The sequence below is a fragment of the Labeo rohita genome, chromosome 8 (assembly GCF_022985175.1).
Source record: "Labeo rohita strain BAU-BD-2019 chromosome 8, IGBB_LRoh.1.0, whole genome shotgun sequence".
NCBI lineage: Eukaryota > Metazoa > Chordata > Actinopteri > Cypriniformes > Cyprinidae > Labeo > Labeo rohita.
The window spans coordinates 4,653,119-4,680,630 of record NC_066876.1 but is presented as its reverse complement, the minus strand read 5'-3'; the positions used below and the strand labels follow the sequence as shown (position 1 = coordinate 4,680,630).

At 35.8% G+C, this 27,512-nt stretch overlaps 1 protein-coding gene across 3 annotated transcripts in view; it reads left to right on the top strand.

The window, feature by feature from the left end:
• agtpbp1 (ATP/GTP binding carboxypeptidase 1) overlaps positions 1-18,974 on the top strand; it is a 51,613-nt gene extending 32,639 nt beyond the window's left edge. For all 3 annotated transcript variants that reach the window (XM_051116916.1, XM_051116917.1, XM_051116918.1), the window contains 3 exons: positions 66-242; positions 11,034-11,203; positions 16,981-18,974. In XM_051116916.1, coding sequence (XP_050972873.1) covers positions 66-242; positions 11,034-11,203; positions 16,981-17,155 — 522 coding nt within the window. In that variant the 3' untranslated portion in view covers positions 17,156-18,974. The remainder of the gene's footprint in view (positions 1-65; positions 243-11,033; positions 11,204-16,980) is intronic.
• Positions 18,975-27,512: the final 8,538 nt, after the last annotated feature.

Here is a 27,512-nt window from a genome sequence, read left to right as displayed (position 1 = left end):
AAGTAAATTAGCTTTCTAAAATATACTTGAGGTTGAAGATGCTCATTGTGCGTCATGTGTTTTAGACTCTGCCTAAGCTGCTTTCTCAGATGGCTCCAGCGTTCAGCCTGTCCAGCTGCAGTTTTGTAGTTGAACGCTCCAAAGAGGCCACAGCGCGTGTGGTGGTGTGGAGAGAGATCGGAGTGCAGCGCAGTTACACCATGGAGAGCACGCTGTGCGGCTGTGACCAGGGCAAATACAAGGTGAGGGGTGGCTATTCTTACACACAAACAGATCAGTAATATTTAGAATGTTTAGAAGATATCGGGTTACCAAGACAACTGCAGATAAAGAACAAAAGCACACACTGCATATAAATCACCATTTGGTTCTGGTTATCCAATTATTTCATGTTCAGAGCCGGGGCAGGAAACAATCGACATTAACAAACAGGGATCTGACGTCATAAGTACAATCCAGGGTTCAATGATGGCCATGGGGCAGTGTCAGAGAGTTTCAGATGAGTTTATTGAATCTCCCAATCAGGGCAGTTCAAGTCTTTATATGACTTGTGTTTAAGTTTATTGATTTTGTGATAATATACACTATCAGTAGAAAGTTTTGAACAGTAAGATTTGTTTTTTTTTTTTTTAAGAATTCTCTTCTTTTCACCAAGCCTGCATTTATTTGATCCAAAATACAGTAAAAGCAGTAATATTGTGAAGTATTTTTTTTCCTATTTAAAATAACTGTTTTCTATTTGAATATATTTTAAAGTGTAATTTATTCCTGTGATCAAAGCTAAATTTTCAGCATCAGTCTTCAGTGTCACATGATCATTCAGAAATCATTCTAATATGTTGATTTGCTTTAAAAAAAAAAAAAAAAATATATATATATATATATATATATATATATATATATATATATATATATATATATATATATATATATATATATATATATATACATAATAATATTATTATTATTATTATTATTATTATTATTATTATTTAAAACAGTATAATTATAGAAATCAATACTTTTATTTAGCAAGCATGCTTTAAATTGATCAAAAGTGATGATAAAGACATTTATAATGTTACACAGATTTCAAAAGAAATCTTCTGAACTTTATATTCATCAAAGGAGCAAATTCTACTCAGCTGTTTTTAACATAAAAATAATAATATTTATTGAGCAGCAAATCAGCATATTAGAATGATTTCTGAAGGATCGTGTGACTGGAGTAAAGATGCTAAAAATTCAGCTTTGAAATCACAGGAGTAAATTACATTTTAAAATACATTTAAATAGAAAGAAGTTATTATATTATATTATATTATATTATATTATATTATATTATATAAAAATGAGCCATGAAAATATAAGCAGCAAGTCCAACCAGGGGTCCGTTCTTCATACCTCGCTAACTAAGTTAGCTGGATTTGATTGTTGACGATTTCGCGTGATCTTGGATCGTTCGGTTCTTCAAAGCTCATCCGGGACTTGCTGTCATAGCAACAGGTCCTTAAGCTTGAACCTGCTCAAGAGCAGGCTTATTTCATGTAAACAGGATTAGATTGCATCTAAGCAAATTGCATTTAAGCAGAATTGATACTTAAAATCTGTCCCAACCACTACTACTTTATTACAAGAGTACTACTGACCCAGGGACAATAATTTAAAATAATAATAATTTAAAAAAATGTATTTGAAAATAATATAATAATGTTGTGTAATCTATAATAGACAGCCAGGTTTACTCATTAAAAGATTTATTTGTCATAAAATAATTACTTTATAAATGTATTAGAATCTTACACACATGTTAAGTGTTTCTTGCCTTGCTGTTATTGTTCTTTTGTAATATCTAGTCATTTTAATGGAAATGTGTTTTTCACAAGATGTGGGAACACTAAACAAACAGACAAGAAACTTTTAAAATAGAACACATTGTAACCCCATGTGAATGCTGTGCAAACAGGCAAAGAAAAAACACGAAAAAACACAAGATTGTTTTTAACCATATGTGGGGTGCAAATAAAACTTAAACCAGTGTGACATCAAGGTTCCTGGCTCTCTGTGTAGGTGAGATAGGGAAGTTATCTTATGAAATGACAAGGTCTTGGCAGAGTGTTTCTTGGCTGGAATGAACAACAGCTTGTTTTGTGATAAAATTCAGCCATCTGAGATGAGTGTTCATCCAGACAGAGATGCCACACTTTATCCTGTGTTAGCAATTCACGCTGTATTCAATTTGGCACCAATTCAGAGTTGCTTGGCTTCACAACCCACAGTTAAAAACAACACTAAGCCCCTTTCACATTGTTTAACCCAGTACTAAAAGTGGTGGTAAGCCTTTTTTTTAAAACCCCGCGTTAAGTTATGTGAAAAGCCTGTACACGTGTGTGTGTGTGTGTGTGTGTGTGTGTGTGTGTATAGTGGTGTGTTTGCCTTTCAAAATAATAAAAAGAAGATTGATATGAGAAATGTTTTCACCAGTTGTTTTGTTCTGAAGCAATGCTGTAAGACTTCCTGCAATCCTCCAAGTAAAAACAGCTTCATCACTGGATTTCATAAAGTGAAAATAATTACTCACATAACCTGTCCAAAATCATAATACCAATAAAATGGCCACACTTACTTTTCATTTTCATGTCTATTTTGTACTCTTTAGAGTAATAGTGAAGTTGTCAAAACTCTGAATTAACATGAATAGAATCATATAGTGACCAAACATTTTATATTTTGAGCAGCTTGTTGTCTAGATTCAGCTCTGCTAACTAATACGCTTTTATGAGCTTTTTACTCAATATTGGAAAGACAAAAGAATTTTTGGTTCATGTACTTTTGCGTCCATTAATTTTTCCTTTTTTAAACCTGAAATGGAGCATGGAGGATGTTAGGATAGTTCACTAGTGAATAAATAAGCAAATACAATCTTATTTTCTGTATTCTTTACTTGTTTAAAGGAGAAGTCCACTTCCAAAACAAAGATGCACATATAATGCACTCACCCCCTTGTCATCCAAGATGTTTATGTCTTTCTTCTTTCAGTCGTAAAGAAATTATGTTTTTTGAGGAAAACCTTTCTGCATTTTTATCCATGTAATGGACTGATATGGTGCCCCAAGTTTGAACTTTCAAAATGCAGTTTAAATGTGGTTCTAAACGATCCCAGCCGAGGAAGAAGGGTCTTATCTAGCAAAACGATCTGTTATTTTCATTAAAAAATTAAAATTTAAATACTTTTTAATGTCAGATGCTCGTCTTGTCTTGCTCTCCCTGAACTCTGTGTATTCTGACTCAAGACAGTTAGGGGATGTTGAAAAACTCCAATCGTATTTTTTCCTTCAACTTCAAAAATCATTTCAAAATCATCCTACATCACTGCAGAAGTACTGACACAGTGTTTGCAAAGTGAACATGCAAAGAAGATCAAACACCCTTAACAAGAAAGTTAAAGCAGCAATTATAGGAAGATTTTAAGTTAAGAGAGAACATGAGATGCAAGTTTTTCGACATAGCCTAACTGTCATGAACCGGAAAAAAACAAACAGTTCAGGCAGAGTAAGACAAGACGAGTGTTTGGCATTAAAAATGATATAAGTTGTATTATTTTTTTAAAATAACCGATCGTTACGCTAGATAAGACCCTTATTCTCGGCTGGGATCGTTTGAAGCCACATTTAAACTGCATTTTGACAGTTCAAACTCAGGGCACCATATCAGTCCATTATATGGAGAAAAATGCTAAAATGTTTTTCTCAAAAAGCAATGTCTTTACGACTGAAGAAAGAAAGACATGAACATTGTGGAAGAGTACATTATTTGTAAATTGTTGTTTTGGAAGTGGACTTCTCCTTTAATTTAGCATGTTTCAATGTCACTTAAATGCGCCCTCTATCGTCTATTTACTGACGTAGCCAACAACCCTTTGCTTTCAGATAGGAATCTGACATTTTATGATCATGATGGTAGTTTTTCAAAATATCTTGATATCTGCATGCCTATAAAACTTATATGATCTATTGATTAAATAGTGATAACATACCAAAAGTGACATATTGATTAAATTGCTTTGCATTTAATCAGCTGCTCCTGTATTTTGAAAAGTAGATTTGTTTTTTGTTTTGTTTTGTTTTGTTTTTTATTAACCCTAAACCTGACCATTCTAAACCACCTAAAAATAGCCTGTGCTCCAATGGGTTGCACTTTGAGTGACCCAAGTTGGAGTATTAAGTTTAGGAGTAGGAGTCAGGTTAAGTGCTTAAAAATGCGTTACCATGTGTGGCTATTCAAAAATTGCACCTCAGTATATTGTTTTATGATAAAAGTCCCATGCTCTTCACCTGAGTGAAGGTTTGATGTTGAAAGCAATGTGTTAATGACCACATTTCTCTTATCGGACACCTTGGGAGTGAGAACAGCTGACTTTTTAAAGGGAGCAAGAGGCGAACAACCCCGTAACCAGGTTGAGACAGATGCTTTGCAATGATCAAGTTAAAATTAAGTTCACTTTCTGGTTCCAGAGACATTAGTCTGATTTTAAAATTGCAAGATAAACATTTACATCTTATTTTATTTAGCAAAAGAAAACTAGCAAAATTATTATTATTTTTTATTAATCTGCATTTAGTGTGTACAGATCTAAAATGCAACAGCTTTTTTCCTTTATGGTTAAAAGGAAAAAGGAATAGATGCAAAAGTTCATGGACCAGATTTAATGTAGGCATAATGAAGCCTTTTAAGTGTTTTTAAACAAAGCATTAGCATTTTGTAATGTAACATAAAAGTGTCTTCTAAATGACTAAATGTAACGCGACTGTCATTTAGTGTAGTTGCATATTTGATATTTTGCATCTCACTGCCAAATAGAGCAAATCTGTAACCTAAAAACAGTTTCCTGGTGAATCCACTGAGACACAAGAGCTGAACAAAAGATTTCCAGTTCACTGACTGATTAATGTTATCAGAAGTGATGACCACTGCTTGTTTCTCTAACTAAATGATGTTTAAATATGGATGAATATAAAATAACATGTTTTCATACTGAATGTGAACAGTAGATGGCGCTATAGGCCGTGTGTGAAAGATGCAGTCGTCTCAGGTCTGTAATAGTGACTCAGTCTCCTGTCTGTAGGACACATAATGGCGTCTCTGTGAGTTCAAGGAACATGGCTGAAGATTCTTTCTGCCCACTACACTCTTTAAAATAAAGGTTCTTCATTGGCATTGATGGTTCCATGAAGAACCCTGACATCCATGGAACCTTCAAATGCAAAAAAGGTTCTTTCTAGTTGAAAAAGGTTCTTTAGATTTTTTAAATATTCTTCAAAATGGTTCTTTTAGGAACTGTTCACTGAAAGGTTCTATAGGGAACCAAAAATGGTTCTTCTATGGCATCACAGCAAAAACACACTTTTGGAATCTTTTTTTAAGAGTGTATCTGATTATACCAGTGACAAACTGAACATTTACAGTAACAAGATTAGTGCTATACTAGCACACTACCACAAAAAAAAAAACTTAATAAGCAGCACTGTATTCTATAGTTATATAACAATGCATGCGTATCTGTCAGAGACATCAGATATCAAATACTGGCTCATGTGGCCACTACATGTTTGAATCTGAAACTGAATATCATTATTTACTGTCTGTTCGTTTTTGTACAAGTTTGTGCTAAAGATTTAAGTTATTGTTTTTCTTTTTTTCCTCTTTAAAAGTTTTTTAGTTCATTTAAGTTTCATTTTGACAAAAACTCAAAAAAGTCTAGTCCAATTTGCCGGCTTTAGACTGTAAGTGATTGATGTCAAGTAGGCATTTTACAGTTCGTTTTGTTTTTACATGTCATTTAGCAGAAGGTTAAAAGTAATACTTGATAAATAATAATAAACACGGGGAATGAGGGGATGAAAAAAAATGAGAAAATGTTGTGAAAAATGTTAGCTGTTGTGATCAGGATCCAAAAACAATACAGTAAGTGCTGTTTACTTCACAGACACAAAACAAGTCAGCTTGTGGGTGTCTAGTTTACTTGCTGCTAAGTACCTCAAGCAAAACTCTAAGAGTCTTTGAAAGATCTGATGTCGTTAATAACAAACTTTGGCAAATCCAGTGATTAGTGCTTTCAGTGTAGTCGTAAACATGACTTTGCTTCCAAGGAGATTGAATAAAAAAACACCTGTGTGCCCTTTCTTCAGGAAGTTGCGTACAGCCTGCCAATCATAGATTTTGCCAGATTGAGAAAGTACTTTCCAGTTTAGTGTGCAATACGCATCAGAGATCAGCCGATTAGTGCACAGACTGTTTTAGTTAGTTTCACAGACAAATCAGATTATTTCAATATGTGAAGATAGCTTCTAGCCTGCAGAAATGATCATTTATTTTGGCTGTTTATTTTTTTGCTGAGTTGTATTTATAGATTCTCTTTAGTCTTTTGGGTTGTTTTATTTATAAACTGTTTATCAAATTAACAGGATTAATGTAAGTTTCAGTTTTGATAACCCTGGTGAACAAAAAGATAAAAAAGCTACACTGCCACTCAAAAGTTTGGGATCAGTAAGACTTGTAATATATATGCTCATCAAGTCTTCATTTATTTGATCAAAATTAAAGAAATAAAAACAGCAATATTGCAAAATGTTATTACAATATAAAATAATGAGTTTTATATTAGTATACTTTAAAATATTATTTATTCCTATGATGCAAAGCTGAATTTTCAAGTGTCACGTGATCATTCTAATCATTCTAATATGTTGATTTATTATCAATGTTGAGAACAGTTGTGCTGCTTAATATTTTTCTGGAACCTGTACTTTTTTCAGGATTCTTTGATCAATAAAAGGTAAAAAGAACAGCATTTCTTTTAAATAGAAAGGTTTTCTAATAATATACACTACTGTTCAAAAGTTTGGGATCAGTACATTTTTATTGTTTATTTAAAAAAAACATTAATACTTTTATTCACCAAGGATGTGTTAAATTAGTAAAAAGTGATAGTTGTGTTTGTTAACATTAGTTAATTCACTGTGAACTAACACGAATAAACAATGAAGGACTAATCTTAACAAAGATGAATAAATACTGTTATAAATGTATTGTTCATTGTTTGCTCATGTCAGTTAATACATTAACTAATGTTGACAAATGACACCTTATTATAAATTGTTACCAGTATTCATTGTTCAATACAAGCTCAATTGATTCTTTGAGCCATGATGCTGATGTCTACAAAAAAAATTATTTTATTCCAAAAACATTGTAAAAATTGAAATTGCAGCACTCCAAAAAAATAAATAAATAAATGCATAAAAAAATAAAAATAAAAGAAAGAAATCCTTTTTCTTCAGGTGCGTAGAGCCAATTAAATATTTAAAAGTGAACAAAAGGAGTGAGCACTGAAGATAACAATGTGCTGAAACGTCTGTTTTTATCTCGCATACACTTTTTGCAGGATGCCATTTATAAAATAAAAAATGTTTTTTGTAGACTCCGGTCTGTAGATGTAAACAAAATGCTTGATAATATGATTTTGCCGCAACAAAAATCACTTGTAAACCTTTAATGTATGAAGTTCTATCCAATTTTACAACTTTGTTACAATGTCAGCATAACACCTAAAACCCTAAACGCCAATAAAATTGACAAGAGCAACTTTAAAGCTCAAATAATCTCAAGCTTTAACAAAAGAATTAGTCTAAATGATTTTATAATATCATAAGCTTCACATTTCTGCATCCTCCAGAAATTGTCTCCCTTCATTCTAAGTGCCTTACTGTAATCTCGATTTGCTTTTTTTGTTTTATTAAATAAAAGGATGGACAAATTTAAATAATTTTTGAGAAAATCCACATGTATAGGGTACAACGGGGCTAAAGGCACACCTTAAGAAAAAATGTGTCATTTACTGTGCCTAAAATGTAGAAATGCAGAAAAAATATATATGTTTGTATTGAATATTTATGGAGCAACAGATTTTGTGTGACAATAAATCATACAAGTTGTTTATTTTGATTTAAAATCTTATAAATGTATGAGGTGGCACACAGTATTGATATAAATACTTTTGTTGTTGTTGTTATTGTTTGTTTTTATAATGTCTAAGTTAATACTTAACTTAGACATTAAAAAAGTTAAACGAACAAAAAGTTTGTACTACTTTCCGCTTATTTTGAAAAATAAAAATTATTTTTTGTTAAAAAAAAATATTGTCATTAAAGTATGTTAATATAAAAATATTATTTAAAATACAGAAACAAAATCATTTTAAAATGTAAAGATTCTGAAAGCACTGAAGTAGATCACATAGTTTAATATAGATCTACAGTAGTAACAACAAATGATATCATTATATGATATCATTGCATGGTTTTAGATATGATGGTTTCATTCTAAACATGGTGATTATCTCTAAGATGGACACCCAACATAATATATGATATTTACCATCTGAATCTAGCCATGTCATGTCAACAAATGGAACAGTCAGCCATCTATTAATTATCATGTTAATTATTGTGCCTTTTAGCCCCAACAGCAGGGGAGATTTTTACCCCAAATACCATACTTTTACATATTCTTTCATCATTTAAAAACTTTTTGCTTTAATTATCTTAAACAAAACTGAAAATCATTAAGAAGACATTTGTCTCAAAATATATGCATCCATTTTAGCAATTCTCATTTGCTACTTAAATCTACAACATTTTATAAAAACACCAAATATTAGATCAGGTAAGCACAGAATCAACTTTGTGCTGCTGCCCACGATCGCCGTCAAGGATCAGACAGATTTGCACGTGCATCTTGAAAAGCAAATGTTTTAGGAAGTGCTACGCCACGTTTTGTGCTATCTAGTGGTTTGGAGGAAAATAATATCAAAGGCGCCTTTTACCCCAGGGCACCCTTAGCCCCACTGTACCCTACTGTTTCTAGTACTGTTTCTATATAAAATTCCTCATCTCATGCTTATTACGGTAGAGTAAGGGATCTAGAACATAGTCATGCACAATAAGGCATTAGTATGTGCTTTATAAGTCTAATAATCAGCCAATATGCTAGTAATATGCATGCTTATAAGCAATAGCTAAAGAAGAAGTCCACTTCCAGAACAACAATTTACAGATAATTTACTCACCCCCTTGTCATCCAAGATGTTCGTGTCTTTCTTTCTTCAGTCGAAGAAATTTTGTTTCTTAAGGAAAAATTGCGATTGCATGCGCATCGCAGAGACAAGACTAGACAAGCATTTGAGGTTAAAAAGTTTCATGAACATCTTGGATGACAAGGGGGTGAGTAAATTATCTGTAATTTTTTGTTCTGGAAGTGGACTTCTCCCTAGTGAGAACTGGTCCTAAAAACAAAGCGTTACCGTATTTGGGCCTTCTTTTTTTTTTTTTTTTAAATAAATATTTTTTTAAAAAACACATATATTGCACTGTATCTTGTAGTGGACCTGGTATATACCTTGAATTAATTTCTTTCTTTTAATGTTATTATTTTCTATGCATACTGTTTCGTTTATCTAATTTATCATGGCCATGTACACGTAAAATATGGGAGTGACAACCACATTTGACAACCGTTTCTCCCGAAAAAGACAAGTAGTGACAACCGCATTTACAGAAATTCTATGCAGTGCGTATGGACCCGAACTGATCAATTAGTTGTTAATGACGTATTTAAACGTGCATCAGAAATGTGTCATCATCTGATTATGAGATGCAAGATAATAACAGTGAAATAAGTCTTAACCTTAGCACATTTTTTTGACACAGGACTAATTGCGCTCACAAGCCCTGCGGTAAAGTTTCAGTGTTGCCGGATCAGTGTTGCCAAGTCTGTGGTTTTCCGGCGGAATTGGGCTACTTTAACACTGTTAAAGTAGGTTGTATTTCATGTCCGTGGGTTGGAGCGCCCCTTATAACGTAATATTTAGTCCCTGGAATGCTAATTTTACTAGAGGAGCCCTGTCAAAAAATGTGTATTTTACCCCCCGGAATGCAATTTTTTTTTAATGGGGGACCCCCCTCAAACCACAATTGGGCTACTTTTGGGCTAGTTTTGACTGGCAATTAGGTGGGTTTTGTTGTGTAAACCTGGCAACCCTGTGCCAGATCTTCATAGAAAAAAACGACAAACAAACACCAAAACTAACATCTCATATCCACAACAGACCACTTTATTAACTCCGTAAAGTCCCTAGCTTTATGAGCTAAGAACAAACAACATGCCTAAAAGCACATAAGTGAAATAAGTCTTAACATTTTGACACAGGGCTAATTGCGCTCACGAGCCCTGCGATAAAATGTCAGTGTTGCCGGATCAGTGTTGCCAAGTCTGTGGTTTTCCTGTGGAATTGGGCTACTTTAACACTGTTGCCGTAGGTTGTATTTCATGTCTGTGGGTTGAAGCGACCCCTATAATGTAATATTTAGCCCCTGGAATGCTAATTTTACCAGGGGAACCCCGTCAAAAAATGTGTATTTTACACCCTGGAATGCGATTTTTAATAGGGGACCCCCTCAAACCATGACTGGGCTACTTTTGTGCTAGTTTTGACTTCTTGTGAAAACCTGGCAACCCTGTGCCAAATCTTCATTGGAAAAAAAACAACAAACAAGCACAAAAACATTAAAACACCTAAATGCTTAATGTTTTATAACTCCAAAACAAACATATATCTCATATCCGCAACAGACCACTTTATTAACTCCATAAAGTGTCTAGCTTTATGAGCTAAGAACAAACAACATGCCTAAAAGCGCTTGTAAATATGAGGACATGGCAACACTGCAAGACAGCCCTCTCTAAAGCAGCCTTGCAAGCATAGACCAAATACAGCACATCTATCAGCGGAAGTTTAGTTAAAATCGATGGACAAAGAGTCTTTAGCTAAAAATGTCCCGCATCCTGACAGTGTACACTGAGAGACCCTAATTCTGTGACATGAAATCACAGACTTCCTCTGTTAATAAATGTAACCCCAGTGTCATTTTGCAAACAAATCTTGCATGTAACAGGTGATCTTTGTGTGTTTACAGGGCCTCCAGATCGGTACAAACGAATTGGAGGAAATGGGTGCTCAGTTTTGTGTGGCTCTGCTCAGGCTAAGACGATTTACAACCCCCTTAGAGCTCCACAACCACAACTCCCATCTGCTGGACATGGACAGCGACCTAATAGAGACCCGCAACATCCCCAACATCACCAGGTAAGCGCTCGCAAACCAGTACAGTGACGCTATCCAGACTCGGGACATCCTGTTATTCTTCTGCCGCATGAACCAAAGCGTAGAGGACGCAACAGCTGCCATATCGAATTTCAATACAACATTAAGCAGCTCGGAGCCCGCAATGTTCAGAACAATAATAGCCATGATGTCCATGATGTCAGAAGCTTCTAGAGTCTAGAAGCTTCTTGGGAACGTACTTCGGCCCCTCCCGACTTGTGTATTTCTGTAATGGATAACAACATGCGCACACACACACACACACACACACAATCTTGCAGGCCTCTTCTAATGGCCGGCACCACTTGAGGAGACGTCGGTCACATGGGGCTCAGCGCACTTGAGTGAAGAGAGAAGCACTCTGCTCATTATAGTCATCTAATCACCTGATCAAAACGCCCGCTAATCCACTTTGAGTCTGCCCCCCCCTCCCCTCGGCCCGTCTCGCTCGGATCCAGTTTCTTCCCCCTCACACCATTAAAACCATTAAAAACCCACTAAAACCAGCCAAACCACCAGACCACACATTAAACCATTTAACTGCTTAACAAGAGAGCCATAAAACCATCATCACTCTTAGTAAGGTTATTGCGTTAGGAGAGAAAGGCACCGAGCGAGAGGCATGCAGAGAAATGCCTCCTCTGCCGCCACATGAGGTTTTCGACCGCTAACCTGCAGGAGTCGTTTGTTGGTTTTGTTGTATTGACCGGTCATTTATTAGAGCTCAAAATTAGGGGTAGAGATTTGAACAACCCTTTAACCTAAAGCATTAAACTGTGGCTCGTAACTCGTCCCGCAGCGTTTGTGCTACGTGCATGAATCATGAGGTGGGAAATCCCATTGACTTGCATTGAGTGGGGGTCCCGAGTGGTATCTATCTAGAGGGAAGAATATCATGGAGAATTGGGGTGGGCTCTGTTTACTTGGTCCACAATGTACCAAACAATCATAAGAATATCTGGTAAATTTGCAATACAGTACACACAGCCTTCCTTTTGGATTTAAATGTGACCCTGTACCAGTTATAAGGATCAATTTTGCGAAACTGAGATTTATATATCATTTGAAAGCTGAAAAAATAGGCTTTTCATTGATGTATGGTTTGTTATGATAGGACAATATTTGGAAATCTGGAATCTGAGGGTGCAAAAAAATCTAAAAATTGAGAAATTCGCCTTAAAAGTTGTCCACTTAAAGTTCTTAGCAATGCATATTACTAATCAAAAATTAAGTTTTGATGTATTTGCAGTAGGAAATATACTAAATATCTTCATTGAACAAGATCTTTACTTAATATCCTAAAAATCCATTTTGACCCATACAATGTATATTTGGCTATTGCTACCCGTGCTACTTCTGACTTTTTTGTGTTTGTTTTTTTGTTTTTTGTTTTGTTTTTTGGTGCTCCAGGGTCACAAATAAGCACATACTAAAGACAGGGATTAACATGTTATATGTTTAGCAACAATTCTTTCAACATTAAGTGAGGAGGGTGTAGGGCTGGGCGATATTGCAAAAAATTTAAAGCAATTTTGTGTGTGTGTGTTTTGTTGTGTTTTGTTGTGTTTGTTGTGTTTGTTGTGTTTGTTGTGTTTGTTGTGTTTTGTTGTGTTTTGTTTTGTTTTCGTTTGTTTCGAGAACGTTTGTCCGATTCTTGTTTTTTTTGTTTTTTTTTAACTAATCAACTTGAAAATGTAACTACAACATGATTCAAGTGACTTTTTTCTTTATTAACGCTCTAGTTAAAGAAAATTGTATTCCAAGTGCGTCACACATGAAGTTGTCAACATGATGTAAATGTTAAAAAAATCACTCGTTAAATATCTTTTGCAGAGAAGATGCATGAACTACAACTACATCTTGTACAAACTTGTCTTCTTCATATTGTATGTTAAAGGAGAAGTCCACTTCCAAATCAAAGATTCACATATAATGTACTCACCCCCTTGTCATACAAGATGTTCATGTCTTTCTTTCTTCAGTCAAAAAGAAATTACGTTTTTTGAGGAAAACATTCCAGGATTTTTCCCCTTATAGTTTACTTCAATGTGGATCAACGGATTGAAGGTACAAATTGCAGTTTCAGTGCATCTCAGCCACAATTCTAGTGAAGGAATAAGTGTCTTACCTAGCAAAATTTTCTTAAAAAAATAAAAGTTGATATACTTTTTAACCACAAATGCCCATCTTGCACTTGCTCTGCAATGGGCGTCTTTTTAATGCATTACGTTGGAAAGATCATGCATGGTTAGTTCTTCATCTGTGTACTTTTGTTCAGAAAGGTAGGGTAGGGCGAAAAACTCTCATTTTCTTCTCCAACTTCAAAATCGTCCAACATCATTGTTTTACCTTTTTTGTAAAGGGTGTTTGACTTTCTTTGCATGTTCACTTTGTAAACACTGGGTCAGAACTTTCGAATAAAGAAATAAAGAAAGACATGAACATCTTGGAAGACATGGGGATGAGTAAATTGTCAGGAATCTTTTTTCTGGAAATGAACTAATCCTTTATTGGAAATAAATGTTTTGATGTTGCATAACTTTGTCGAAACAATGCCACAATGAAAGCAGAATGTTATTAAAGCTAAAGTCGGTCCAATGAAGTATTAGAGTTTGCAATCTTTTTTGGACAGGCAGTGTAAAGTCGAGTCCAGCACATCATAAAGAATTTCAAGTGGGGTTAAGGTGGTGGCCAATCTCTCAAAAATTGATCCTAATGAATCTTAGCATTGTCCTGCTGGAATATGTATGTGTATATGTATATGAGTATGTCTTTTGACATGTAAAACTACACACTGCGTCAATTAGGGTTAAAAGAATTGTTGCCAAATGCCATAATCAAATTCATCACTGCAAAAATGATTCAGTCTAAAAATCTTTAGTGTTTAAATCCAGATCGTGTTTTTTTTTTTTTTTTTCTCAACATGCAATAATAGCCATTCACCACTGGCAAAATTCATTGCATCATTGCTGTTATGTCCCCTTAAGAACAATGTGGATTTTCTTGTGCATGTACAGAATGATGATGCATGATTATGATGAGCCAGTGTGTTGTTATAGGAAATAAACAGAAACATTTGCTTATTAGTTGTTGTAGTACAAAATTTAAAATATTAAAAGAGGTTAAGAGATTCATCTGAAAGCTAAAATTACTCTTTGTCTTAAATACAGGCATATAAATATTTACATATGTGACCCTGGACCACAAAACCAGTCTTAAGTCGCTGGGGTACATTTGTAGCAATAGCCAAAAATACATTGTATGGGTCAAAATCATAGATTTTTCTTTTATGCCAAAAATCATTAGGAAATTAAGTAAAGATCATGTTCCATGAAGATATTTTGTAATTGTCCTACTTTAAATACACTACCACTCAACAGTTTGGGGTCAGTAAGACTTGTAATAGTCTTTAAAGAAGTCTCTTATGCTCATCAAGGCTGCATTTATTTGATTAAAAATATAGAAAAAAAACAGTAATATTGCAAAATGTTTTTACAATATAAAATAATGTTTTTTATTTTAACATACTTTAAAATAGAATTTATTCCTGTGATGAAAAGCTGAATTTTTATCAGCTGTTACTCCAGTCTTAAGTGCAACATGATCCTTCAGAAATCATTCTAATATGCGGATTTATTATTAGAATGATCAATGTTGGATAATATCAACAGTTGTGCTGCCAAATATTTTTTGGAACCTGTGATTTTTTTTTTTTTTTTTTTTTTTTTTTTTTTCAGGATTCTTTCATGAATAACAAGTTTAAAAAGTACAGTGTTTATTCAAAATATAAATATTTTATAACAATGTAAATTATTTATTATTAACTTTTAATAAACTTTTAATTAATAACTTAATACATCCTTGGTGAATAAACGTATTAATTTCTTAAAAAAAAAAAAAAAAAAAAAAAAGAAACAATAAAAATGTACTGACCCCAAACTTTTGAACGGTAGTGTATATCAAAACTTAGTTATTGATTAGTAATATGCATTGCAAAGAACTTAATTTGGACAACTTTGAAGGGGATTTTCTCAATATTTAGAGTTTTTTGCACCCTCAGATTCCATATACTGAAATGGTTTTATCTTGGCCAGATAATGTCCTATCCTAACAAACCATACATCAATGGAAAGCTTATTTATTATAATTTATCAGCTCTCAGATGATGTATAAAGCTCAGTTTCAAAAAATTTACACTTATGACTGGTTTTGTGGTCCAGGGTCACATATTTAAAAGTAAACAAATGAATTGATCACTCTTTTCCAAAGACACAAAATTAGATCTGTTAACCTCAAAACTGTTTCAGCTGACAAAATCTCACAAATGTTGATATTCAGATGAAATGACAGAATTAAAAATAGCATAGCCATTCATCAAAAATATATATTACTCTATATATAAATATACCATTCAAGCACCAGAAACAACATTGATGAGAGTTTGACTTGGAAAATATTCAAATGTGAATCAGTCAAGCATAGATAGATAGATATGTATTCAGCTATTCCCCATTCAAGTGGATAGGAGTTGGTCTTGTGTGCATGATATAGCTGCCCAGAAGTGTTCTTTGCCTAAAAGGGACTTTAATGAATTCTATATCCAGAAGTTTAACGTATATAAATTGTAGGTAAAATGTAAATATTAGTAATGAATGCACTGCTTTTAAAGTACTTTCCTATGATATTCTATTCCATGCTTCAAAGCTCAAGACAGCATGGATTTCTTGGATATTATGAAGCCACTGATTGATTTCAAATTGTAGAATCCATTCTGATTGCAAAGAAGTATGTTCACTTGAATATAATGATAATTGATGCGCACTTGACTCAAAAGATGTTTATTGACATAAAACTGCAGGTTTAACCTGATGGCACAGTAGCTGCTGTATAACCGCTGACCCACACAGGAGCTATTGATGTTGGTAGAGCCAATCTTCATGAAAGCTACACATGCATAGCCTAATGCAATTACAATTGTTATGCATTTACATGAATGAATTCATCTCTCATAAGCATGAATTTTCATTCATAGCATTGTTTAGTTACTTAGCCTCACAAATGTTATAATTCCATTAACGTCATTTTCTCACACTTAGCATTGCTTAATATGATCTATGAGTACATTAATACTGTATATTGTTTCTCACACAAGATTGAGCTCATTGACTTATATAAATATCTTAAGATGAGCTTAAAGCTGATATCCTCATGAGCAGTGCTCCGACATGTAAAGCTGTTGCAATTCAGATGACCGGAGTTCGAGTCCCGACTCAAGGACCCAATGAAGTCAAAAATGCCAAAAAAAGGCTATGCTAATGCTGATGCTTAGACCCTATGCAGATATGCACTGATTCACACTGTGTGTTTGACTTTTAACATCTCATCCAAGTAAAGCTTAGGAAATGTTTACACTTGGCAGGTTTGGTTCATTTTAAACTAATGCTGGTGTGATTGCTCTGTTAGTGCAGATGAAAGTTCATTAGTCGAAAGGTGTGAGAACACTGCGACTGGGGAAAAAAAAAACCTAGCAATTACCCAGAATATATTATTAACAGCAACACCCTAACATCAAGGAATTGTGTTTTCACTTGCAGTTGCGCAAATAAGTATTAAAGAGATGTTAATAGAAATGATGAAAGCTGTTTGTGACTTATGGGAATAAACAGCTCTGTTATATCTGTTTCTGTCAGAGGATCTGATTTCTCATATACTTAGCTGACATGTAATAACTGAGAGCTGTGTGTGTGTGTTTCCTGCAGTCCCACCACATACGTGTTGGAAGAAGATGAGCCAGCATTCCTGGAGGAAGTCGACTACAGCGCAGAAAGCAATGATGAGAATGAACCCGATCTTGAACCTGATCTCCAGGATAACCATGCCCTCCCGGACCTTCATTCTGACTCAGAGTTGAGCCGCCAAGACTCACTTAACTGAAACTAAACCAGGCTTACTTTAGTGTAAGGCTTTAGCTGATCTCACCTCTCGTTTGCCTGTGTACTACGTCACCTGTGTTTGCCTAATTGCCTACTTTATAGAAACTTGTTTGTTCAGAAAATTGACCTGAATTAGAACTTCAAGATCGGCTTTCTAACAAAAAAACATTACATAATGCAGAAGATTCTTACGAGACCACAATGCTTATAGATGCTTTACAAGTTATAGTATTATTCGTAATGTTACATATTAATCAGGAACAGGTCATTATTAAAACAGAGGACAATTTTTGTCGTTATTTTTAACAATGTTTAACTTTATAAATTCTGTGGAACACAAACGTAGATGTTACAAAGAACCTTCACACTTTTCTGTTACATACAACAGTTTTAAGGGATAGTTCACCCAAAAGTGAAAATCTGCTGTTCATTTCTCAGCCTAAGCTCATCCAAGATGTCTTCAGTCACAGAAGTTTTTTTTTTAGCTAAAACTGTGGTTGATTCATAAAATGCAAGTCAGTGGCTGCTGTCACTTTAAAGTGTCAAAAAGCACATATAGGCAACAAAAATTGAATGCTTGTGACTCCTGATGATTATATTAAAGTCTTACGAAGCAAAACAGACGGTCTGTGCAAGAAACTGAACATTATTTACATTATCTGTAATGCATAGCCTCAGACAAACAGCAAGTGTGTTCACAACTCTAGATAATATTCAGTTTATTGCACAGACTGATCATTTCACTTCATAAGATATCTTCAGGAGACACGGGTATTAATTTTGTCTTGTCTGTATATGATTTTTGACTCTCAAAGTGACAGTAGCCATTGACTTGCACTTTATGAATCACCATGAACCAAAAAATCATCTTTACTGTTCTATTGAAAGTCAACTGCATCTTGGATGCCCTGGGTGTGAGTAAATTAACAGCATATTTTCATTTTTGAGCGAACTATCATTTTAAGCTCTGGTTTATGTTCCACAGAAAAGAATTTGGAAGGACATGAGATTAAAATATTGAAAAGTTGAAATCTAACAAGAAATTGGATGAAAATATAAATTATACTCATTAACAAAAATTGAAATGTTACGTGCTAAACGTTCTCTAATTTGAATTTGAAAATTCTGGTGCTATATTATAAAAGGCCATGACCATAAATACTGATGTTTCCTTGAGTCACATTTCATGTTCAACAGCTCTTACCACTATAATCCTAATGCAACACAATGTACGGTCATCTAACAAATTACAGTGTCACATAACTTTACCATGAGGATAAAATCAAAACTGCACGCACATAACAACGCCTCACAGTACAACAATGCAGTCTAATGAATGTAACGTCACCCTTATTCTCACGAGAAACGCTCACCTGCGTGCTTCCTGTGGCATCCTGATAGGATCGCCGCGAGGTCGCAGTGCTACATCAGTATTGTTCGTGCGAGTGCGTGTTCACGGCACATTTTGTGGCTGTGTTTGCATTTTAATTGGGAGAACTTCTGTATTTTAATTTAGATGTTAATATTTATTTGTTGCATTTGTATAAGTAGTGCATGGTTTTTGGAAGTTGCCTTTTTAATTTATTTTATTAGTTTTATTTGTTTATTGGGAGAAAAGAGAGGTCAAACTTGATTTTGACGCTGGCGGTACAGCGTGTGTGAGTGTGCTTGTTTGTATTCGTGTTTGTTTGATGTCAGCAGTTGGCCAAAGTACTAAATGTGTGTATGCGGTAGAGAAAAAATGTATAAGTTTGGTTGTGTTTGAATGTTTGTCAATCTTTGATTGAAAGTATGGGTAATAAACAACTAAGTTAAACTGATCCGACTTGTCTTGTGTTTAAATTACTTGATGTTTGGCAAAAAAAGGAAATGTTTTATACAGTTTTGTATGAAAGAATTAATGTATCCACTTTAGCAAAATTAGAATGTTGACATTTAGGTTTTTAAACCCTCCTAAATTCCTTAGGCTTCTTTTGTACGTGCATTAGTGCAAATGCTATTTTTGCTTGTTTTTAACTGTGGCACTGCAACATGCCATCTATAAAGCTTAACTTGTTTTGAACCCGAAACACTGGACAAGTGGCCGATCAGACAGGAAAGAGTGAAATGAGAGAATGAATAAGTGGGAGCGGGAGGACGTGTCTTAAGCAGCGGAAGAATGCTAATCCACAGTCGTCATGCCAAACGAAAGCTCCCGTCTTTTCAACTCCATCACTTCCTCTTTCTTTTCAGCATCCCTTCATTTTCCACAGCGCAGAAACAAAAGACTCAGTCCCAGCTGGCCCTCAAAGACAGCTGCATTCACATCAGACCCCTAATTAACCACACCAATACATTTGACATGCATATGTCAACACAATCTGATGCTCCCCTGACTATTAATTTAAAACCCATTCATTGGCTTTCATGTAACTCCATTCATTGTGCAGATCTTTATCAGTGTTTTTCACGAGACTGAGGTTGTAAGAGCTTTTTATCCTCTATTGTTTGCGTATAGTTTTTATAGAGATATATGACCTGCTGATTACATTGTCCGAAGGCATAAGCAATTTAAACAGGGCGTTAAAAAGCTAAGCCATCTGTGCCAAAAGACACCATTCTCATACAAGCAGTCGCACTTTATTTTAAGGTCCAGTTCTTGCTGTTAACAAACCATTAACTACGGCTTTTGCCTCAGTAAACTCCTAATTTGCTGCTTATTAATAGTAAGGTAGTTGTTAAATTCAGGTATTGGGTAGGATTAGGGATGCAAGATATGGTCATACAGACAGCCGATATGTTAATAATAGACTAGCATGTCTATTATAAGTAACTAGTTAATAGTGAGAATTGTTCCTTATACTAAAGTGTTACCGAAAAAGCATATACATGGCAACTACTGTTTGCAAAATAGAATTTGTATGATGATTTATGCTGGCTGTTACTCCTTACTTCACTACATAAATAAACCAGAGGACAAATGAAACCTAAAGAAAAATTAATGCAGCATTAAGGCTACAGCACCATGTTTTTCAATAGTCAACTGTTTTTCTAGTTAACTAGTGCTTAAAAATAGAATTTTCTCTGCAGTCAATTACATATATGTTCTGTCACAACCCAGATTAATTCTCTGAAAGTTGGAGCGGTGTATGATAGTGCTTCCTAGCCCTGTTCTTGGAGGAACTCCAACAGTACATGTTTTTAGACTCTTCCTAATCAAACACACATGATTTAAATGATCAGTTAATTAAAAACTCCAAGACTGGAAATTGATGGATAAGATAAGGGAGACATGTAAAATGTGTACTGTTGGTGTGACTCCAGAATTGGAAAACAGAGGGAGACGCTGCGCACTTAATGTGTGAGAGGTTGTGGGTTCAAATCCCGGACGAACCCCCAATTCCATGGAGTGAATTCCACTCCTAACCCTAACCCTAACCCTAACCAAACCTGGAGCTAAACTACTGTCCTGCAGAGTTTAGCTCAAGCTCTAATCAAACACACCTGCCTGTAGCTTTCTAGTGATTTTGAAGATATTTTTTATTGGGTTCAGATGTGTATAGGGTTGAAGCTAAACTCTCCAGGACGATGGCTCTCGATAATCAAAGCCAGCTTTGTTCAAGGGCATAGACCATCGTTTGGAATTTGCCCTTTTCGGCACAAATTATTTCTCTAAAAAGTAGGGCTATTCATCACCAGTCCTGGAAGCCCACTGTTTTGAAGAACTTAACTCCTAGTCTAGTCAAACACACCTGCACAAGCTTGTTCAGGTGTGTTTGATTAGGGTTGGAGCTAAACTCTTTAGGAGAGTGGATTTCGAGGACTAGAGTTGCCCAATCCTGACCTGTCGTGTTAAGCCCACTAGATTTGGCACTGCCGAGTTGTTCGTAGCAGGAATAGAAAAGAACAATGCAAACAGATCTTGGTTACACCAAAACATCTAGGGGGCTGTCTGCACGGAATGTGGTTTGGCATTCCACTACTGCTTTTCCATTGTTTCGCTGTGTAAACATGCCCTAGACCAGGGGTTTTCAAATCTGTCCTGGAGGTCCCCCAGCACTGGACCCATCTAAATTAGAATTTAATGGGTCCATTTAATTCCAATTTAGATGGGTCCCCTGCTGGGGGACCTCCAAGACAGGTTTGCCCCCTGACCATGCCAAATCCTCTTCCTAGATCTTTACCTTCCTGCAAAGTGCAGCTCTAACCCTTAACAAACACTGTTGGAGCTGGGTTAAAAAGTGAACTCTGCAGGAAGGTAGCTTTCTTTCAAGAGGACTGGGCATCCCTGCACTAGATGGTTGGTTTTGACCATTACACTAGTTTCTTGTACATAAGTTCTGTATTTTATAACAAGTTAAAATAAGTTTTTAGAATTTTGGAATATTTATCTCATGAATTTACTTTTTTTTTCTAAGCTTGCGTCTTACATTTCTAAATGTAAAAACAAATATGTGAATAAACCCTTAAAGGAAAACACCACTATTTTTGAAAATAGGCTCATTGTCCAACTCCCCTAGAGATAAACAGTTGAGTTTTACTGTTTTTTAATCCGTTCAGCCAATCTCCGGGTCTGGCGGTAGCACTTTTAGCATAACTTAGCATGGATCATTAAATCTGATTAGCATCTCACTCTAAAATGACCAAAGAGTTTCGATATTTTATCTATTTAAAATTTGACTCTTCTGTAGTTACATTGTATACTAAGACTGACGGAAAACAAAAGTTGCAATTCTCTAGGCCGATACGGCTAGGAACTATATTGTCATTTCTGCATAATAATCAAGGAACTTTGCTGCCGTACCATGGGTGCAGCAGGCGCAATGATATTACACAGCGTCTGAAAATATTCTTCCTGTGCAAGCAGGTGGTCACGTTGGTTATGTTGATGGAAGTTAGCCTATTTTCAGGCACTGCATAATAAGAGTATAGTTCCTAGCCATATCGTCCTAGAAAATTGCAACTTTTCATTTTCTGTCTTTCTTAGTACACAATGTAACTACAGAAGAGTCAAGTTTTAAATAGGAAAAATATAGAAATTCTTTGGTCATTTTTGAGCGAGATGCTAACAGTCTAATCAGATTCAATGATCTATGCTAAGCTATGCTAAAAGTGCTACCGCCAGACCTGGAGATTGGCTGGATGGGTTCGAAACTCTAGGGGCGTTGGAAAATTAGCCTATTTTCAAAAATAGTAGCGTGTTCCTTTAAAAGTGCTTTCTTGGTTTCTAGAGTCAGGATTCTGTGAATAATAAGAATTGTTACAATAAACTATGAATAAAACATGATGCTAAATTATCACACATGGACCGGCTTATCAAACTCTTGAGGATTAATAGAAATAGGAAGGCAAATGTGTTGAAACTAAACTGCAGGACAGTGGCCATTAAAGAGCAGGATTGGAGAACCCTGAAATAACAATTTATTGCCATGCTTGATTTGGTTTATACTTTTTTTGTTAATTGAACCCTCTTGTTTGGTATAGAGACAATTCAGTAGTTTTTTTTTTTTTTAAAGGATACATTTCTGGGCCCCGTAAGGTTGTGGATTTAAATCCCAGATGCTCATAATTCACTGCTGAATCTGGTAGATTACTTTACTATACAGTAGCTGCATAAAGTAATTGGACACTTAAAGGGGTACTATTATGCTTTTTCACCTTTTGAGTTTTAGTCAGTGTGTGGTGTGTATCTTTGGGCATAAAAAATATTTGCAAAGTTACAAATCTCAAAGTCCACTCCAAAGGGAGATATTTCGTTTTTTTAAAAAATCCCTTTTCAAGAACTACAACGAACGGCTCCTTTGGACTACAGCATTTGTTTTCTGCATGCAATGATGTCACAACACGGCCCATTAGAATATCATTAATATAAATCCCGCCTACGGAAATTCAAATTGTTGGGGGGTGGGTAGGGACGAGGTGAGGAATTAGCCTGACTTTAGCAATGCAAAGGAGCCACAGCACGGCGGGTATAAACACAAGCATTGACTAGAGTGGCCGCTTCAGATCAGTAACGCGCCACAGATGTGTGCAGTACAGGGGGTCGAAACAAATGCTGAAGCCGCAGTTTACTCCGGCTGCTGTGTCGTGTGCAGTGTGTGGTAAGAGATTTATTCATTATACAGTGTAGATAGTTTCACTTATATCACGAGTGCTTTTTAAAATGCATAAACTTGCACTAGAATAGGCTAGGCTAATCAGTGATGATGTTCTTTGAGTTCTTCTGCTTTTAGCCTTATGCTGGAGCTGGTTTCAGGCAATGAAACTAAGTATGTAAATAATTAAATAAATTAGCACAATCTCGCAGGCTGACGATAGAAGCCAACACTACTGTAGCGTGTTATTTACTCGTATTAGAGATATATTGTAATTTATCCTGACACTCCCAAGCTTTAGAATGGCATAGACGGGTGTTTCTCTTCATCAGTCCAAAACAAGTCCAATAATATGCATCCATTCTTAATAAAAAGTGCCTCACATGGCTCTGGGGGGTCAATAAAGGCCTGCTGTAGCGAATCAATATGTTTTTGTAAGAAAAATATCCATATTTAAAATGTAAGAATCACTTTAATCTAGCTTGCGCTAACAGTACTGAAACACTGTCTAAGCTGTTTGCCAATCGCAACACAGTGGGACAGCTAACCAATCACAACACACTTAGTTTTTGGAAGGCGGGCCTTCATTAAATCAGGAACTAATCGAGCCATTTGTGCCAGGCTGGGAGAAATGTATTGTAATAATGTAAATTATGGTAAAAATAATGAATTTTTCGAACCACCAAGCATGGAAGCATGTTCTAGTACACCCCCAAAAACAAAATCAAGATTTTGTAAAAGAGCATAATAGGACCCCTTTAAGCGATGCTTAAAATGCTTATCTCTTAAAAAATAAAAATATAAAAAATATTAAACCAAGTGGCATATGCAAATGACTAAAATCTATTCTGAGCCACTGCAGATGTTTATAATGGGATATGTAGTATTCACAGCTTTATAAAGACATACATACATAGATAGATAGAGAAGCCCTAACAAATAAATCCTGCCTCACCCACACACACACACATACTCACATAAATGCAGATGTCCTCTATGGATGAGTGAATTATTTAGTTGTATATGAAAGAACGTTATTGACTGATTATCTGTGTTCTGAATTATTAATTTGTGAAGATGCCGGTCGGGGGTGGTGTGTGTGTGAGAGAGAGAGGGAGGGAGAGTATCCTGTAAAAATGAGGAATGCGGTGAGAAATATATGGAGGTAAAGATGAGAAGATGGGTAGAGGTCAAGCACAGGAAGTGAAACCTGGTACTCGACCAAGACCTACAGAAAAACGGTGACATTGCATCCTTTACATTCAGACCAATATTGAACATGGACATTGGATACATAAGGGGATGTGCAGGCTGTTCTCAAGCTATAAGATCCCATCATGTGCAGTTGGTTTTCTTCAGGAAAAAAATACCATGTAGGCAGAAATGTGCTCTTTTTAATTTTAATACCAAGATTTACAAAGAATACAAAGTCAAAATAAAATACAGAAAAAGCTGGATGGTGGTTTCCTGGATGTTTCTAAACAGGTTCTACAGGATTTGAGGTGTCATTCGAGGTTCATTTGAGCCATAGTCTTAGCAAACACTGCTAATTAGCTATTGATAGGTAATTCATGGAGTTCAAGGAATGCTGGTGATGAAATTGCACAGCAGTGGCACACATGAAGCCATGCCACATCTTGACCCTGACTGTGAACTCATAGAGAACTCCAGTTTGTGTAATTAAAGGAGAAGTCCACTTCCAGAACAACAATTTACAAATAATTGACTCACCCCCTTGTCATCCAAGATGTTAATGTCTTTCTGTCCTTAGTCGTAAAGAAATTCGGGTTTTTAAGGAAAGCATTTCAGGATTTTTCTCCATATAATGGACTTCAATGATGCCCCCAATTTGAACTTCCAAAATTCAGTTTAAATGCAGCTTCAAAGGGCTCTAAATGATCCCACCCGAGGAAGAAGGGTCTTATCTAGCGAAAAGATCTGTCTTTTTTTTTTTTATTTAAATTTGTATACTTAAGTACAAAAGCTTGTGTAGCACTAGCTCTGGGATGTGCGTCCACAACGCTATGTACTACAGAATCACATCGAAATGTCACACATGACTCACCACTTGCTTTGCTGATTCTTTCCGACAGTAGAATAGATATGGTCCATTCTTGACAGCATGAGATTCCTGCTCCATTGGCAATGGTTGGCATTTTCCACGCGTGCACCACCATGTCTTGTTTCAATGTGGTCTGCCCAAGGCTTGAGAGACTTGTGTCGCCGCAGCACTCTCCTTTTTCTGTCTAAGTTCATCGTCTGTGTACTCTGGCTCAAAAGGTAGGGTATGGCGGAAAACTCCATCTCATTTTCTCCTACAACTTTAGAATCGTCTGACGTTGTACCTTTTTGGTTGTAAACAGCGTTTGACTTACTTGCACTTCATTAGTCTTTGCGTGTTCGCTTTGTAAACACTGAAGTCCATTATATGGAGAAAAATCCTGAAATGGTTTCCTTAAAAGCCTTAATTGCTTTACAACTAAAGACATGAAGAAATGAACATCTTGGATGACAAGGGGGTGAGTAAATTATCTGTAAGTTGTTGTTCTGGAAGTAGAGTTCTCCTTTAAGTCAACAGGAATTGCCAAATAACTCTACGTCAGTCAGTCCTACTTCTGGATAACTAGTTCAGCTTCAGTCCTAACTTGCAAACAATATGTTCTGGTAGGTTGGAGCTGAACTCTGCAGGGCGCTGGTTGACCATTGGCACAGGGTAGTGCAGGACTGGGCAACTTTGGTTCTGGAGAGCGACTGTCCTGCAGAGTTTTGCTCCAACCCTAATCAATTCAAGTACCTCTATCTTTTGCAGCTTCTTACTTCTTCAAGGGTGTCCAATCCTATTCTTATAGGGACACTTTCCAGTCGAGTATAGATCCAACCCTACTCAAACACTGAACCAACTCATGGTGTGTTGGGAGAGCTATAAGGTGGTACTCCAGGAGCAGGATGGGACACCCCTGGTCTACTCAAACGTTTTTGTGGTCTTGTTTCCATCCAGTATTAAGGTCATAATTGGTCACAAGCTGTCAGCCAGGATGCATTGCTGCTTCCACCTGGTATTCACATGCATCTCTAAAGCATCTGCGGTTGTACACTATAGTGTATTGTTCTGCAACTGATTCACGTGACACAGGCCATGGTTAACAAGGAGTGTCCAATCCTGCTCCTGGAGGGCCAACGTCCTTTATGCCTAGTATGCCTAGTAAGAGTTTGATTAGCTGGTTCAGGTGTGTCTAATTGGGGTTGGAGCTAAACTCTGCAGGACACCGGCCCTGCACGACCGAGTTTTAGTGAGTCTGAAGGCCTTGATTTGCTAGGTCAGGTGGGTTAATTAGGGTTGAAGCTAAACTCCGCAGAATAGTGGCCTTCCAGGAGCAGGTTAGGACACCCCTGTGGTTAACAACTGTATTTTGTTTTAAAGAAAACACAAAACCAAAACATACTGAGGCAGGATATATTCAGTCCCCCATACATTTCACCAGAATGCAGGGCTCAGGAAAACTCCAAACATGGGTCTTTTCAACATAATGGATTGTCCAATAACCAATAAATTCTGACATGGTATCATAATATATATGTAGTTCTTCAGCTTAATTTGGGGTAAACATTTGGGCCTCTTAGTAGAAAACCAATTGTCTATAAAACTTGTTGGTTCCCACTGGATATTTTGTAGTATTCAAACACACATATAAAATGATATAAACAAACTTCCGTTGACACTCATGTACATCTAATCCCTGATAGCATATGTACATCTCAGAGACTTCTATTTGACGTCTGCATTTACATCTGCAAGACATCTGCAAGATGTAGTCTGCTCATCTGCAATATGTCTATTGGATATTTTCTATCAGATGTCAAATAGACGTCTATTAGATGTCTTTAAGATGTTTATGATTGAGAATGTATGTAAAACTGACATCTTACAGATGTCTGCCAGACGTTTGTACACAGCAGATCTTTAACAGACATCTTGCAGACGTACGTGTGCTATCTGGGATGGTTATCTTACATTAAATAATTAAATCTTACATTAAATGAGCTATTGCGCTGATTCACACCTGACTGGCTGATCATTGTACTGAATGTGGTCTATAATACCTTTAAAGAGTTTCCCCATTAGCATCCCTATTCAACTCAGTGGCAGTTCCTCAGCGTTTAGCACAACGTGTTCTCAATATGTACTTCATACTGAATTACACAATACTTTGTTTTGGATGATGCCTGAATTTACTGGCACAACATTCATCAGCATTAGCAGTTTGTCCTCATAGTTCTGATCAT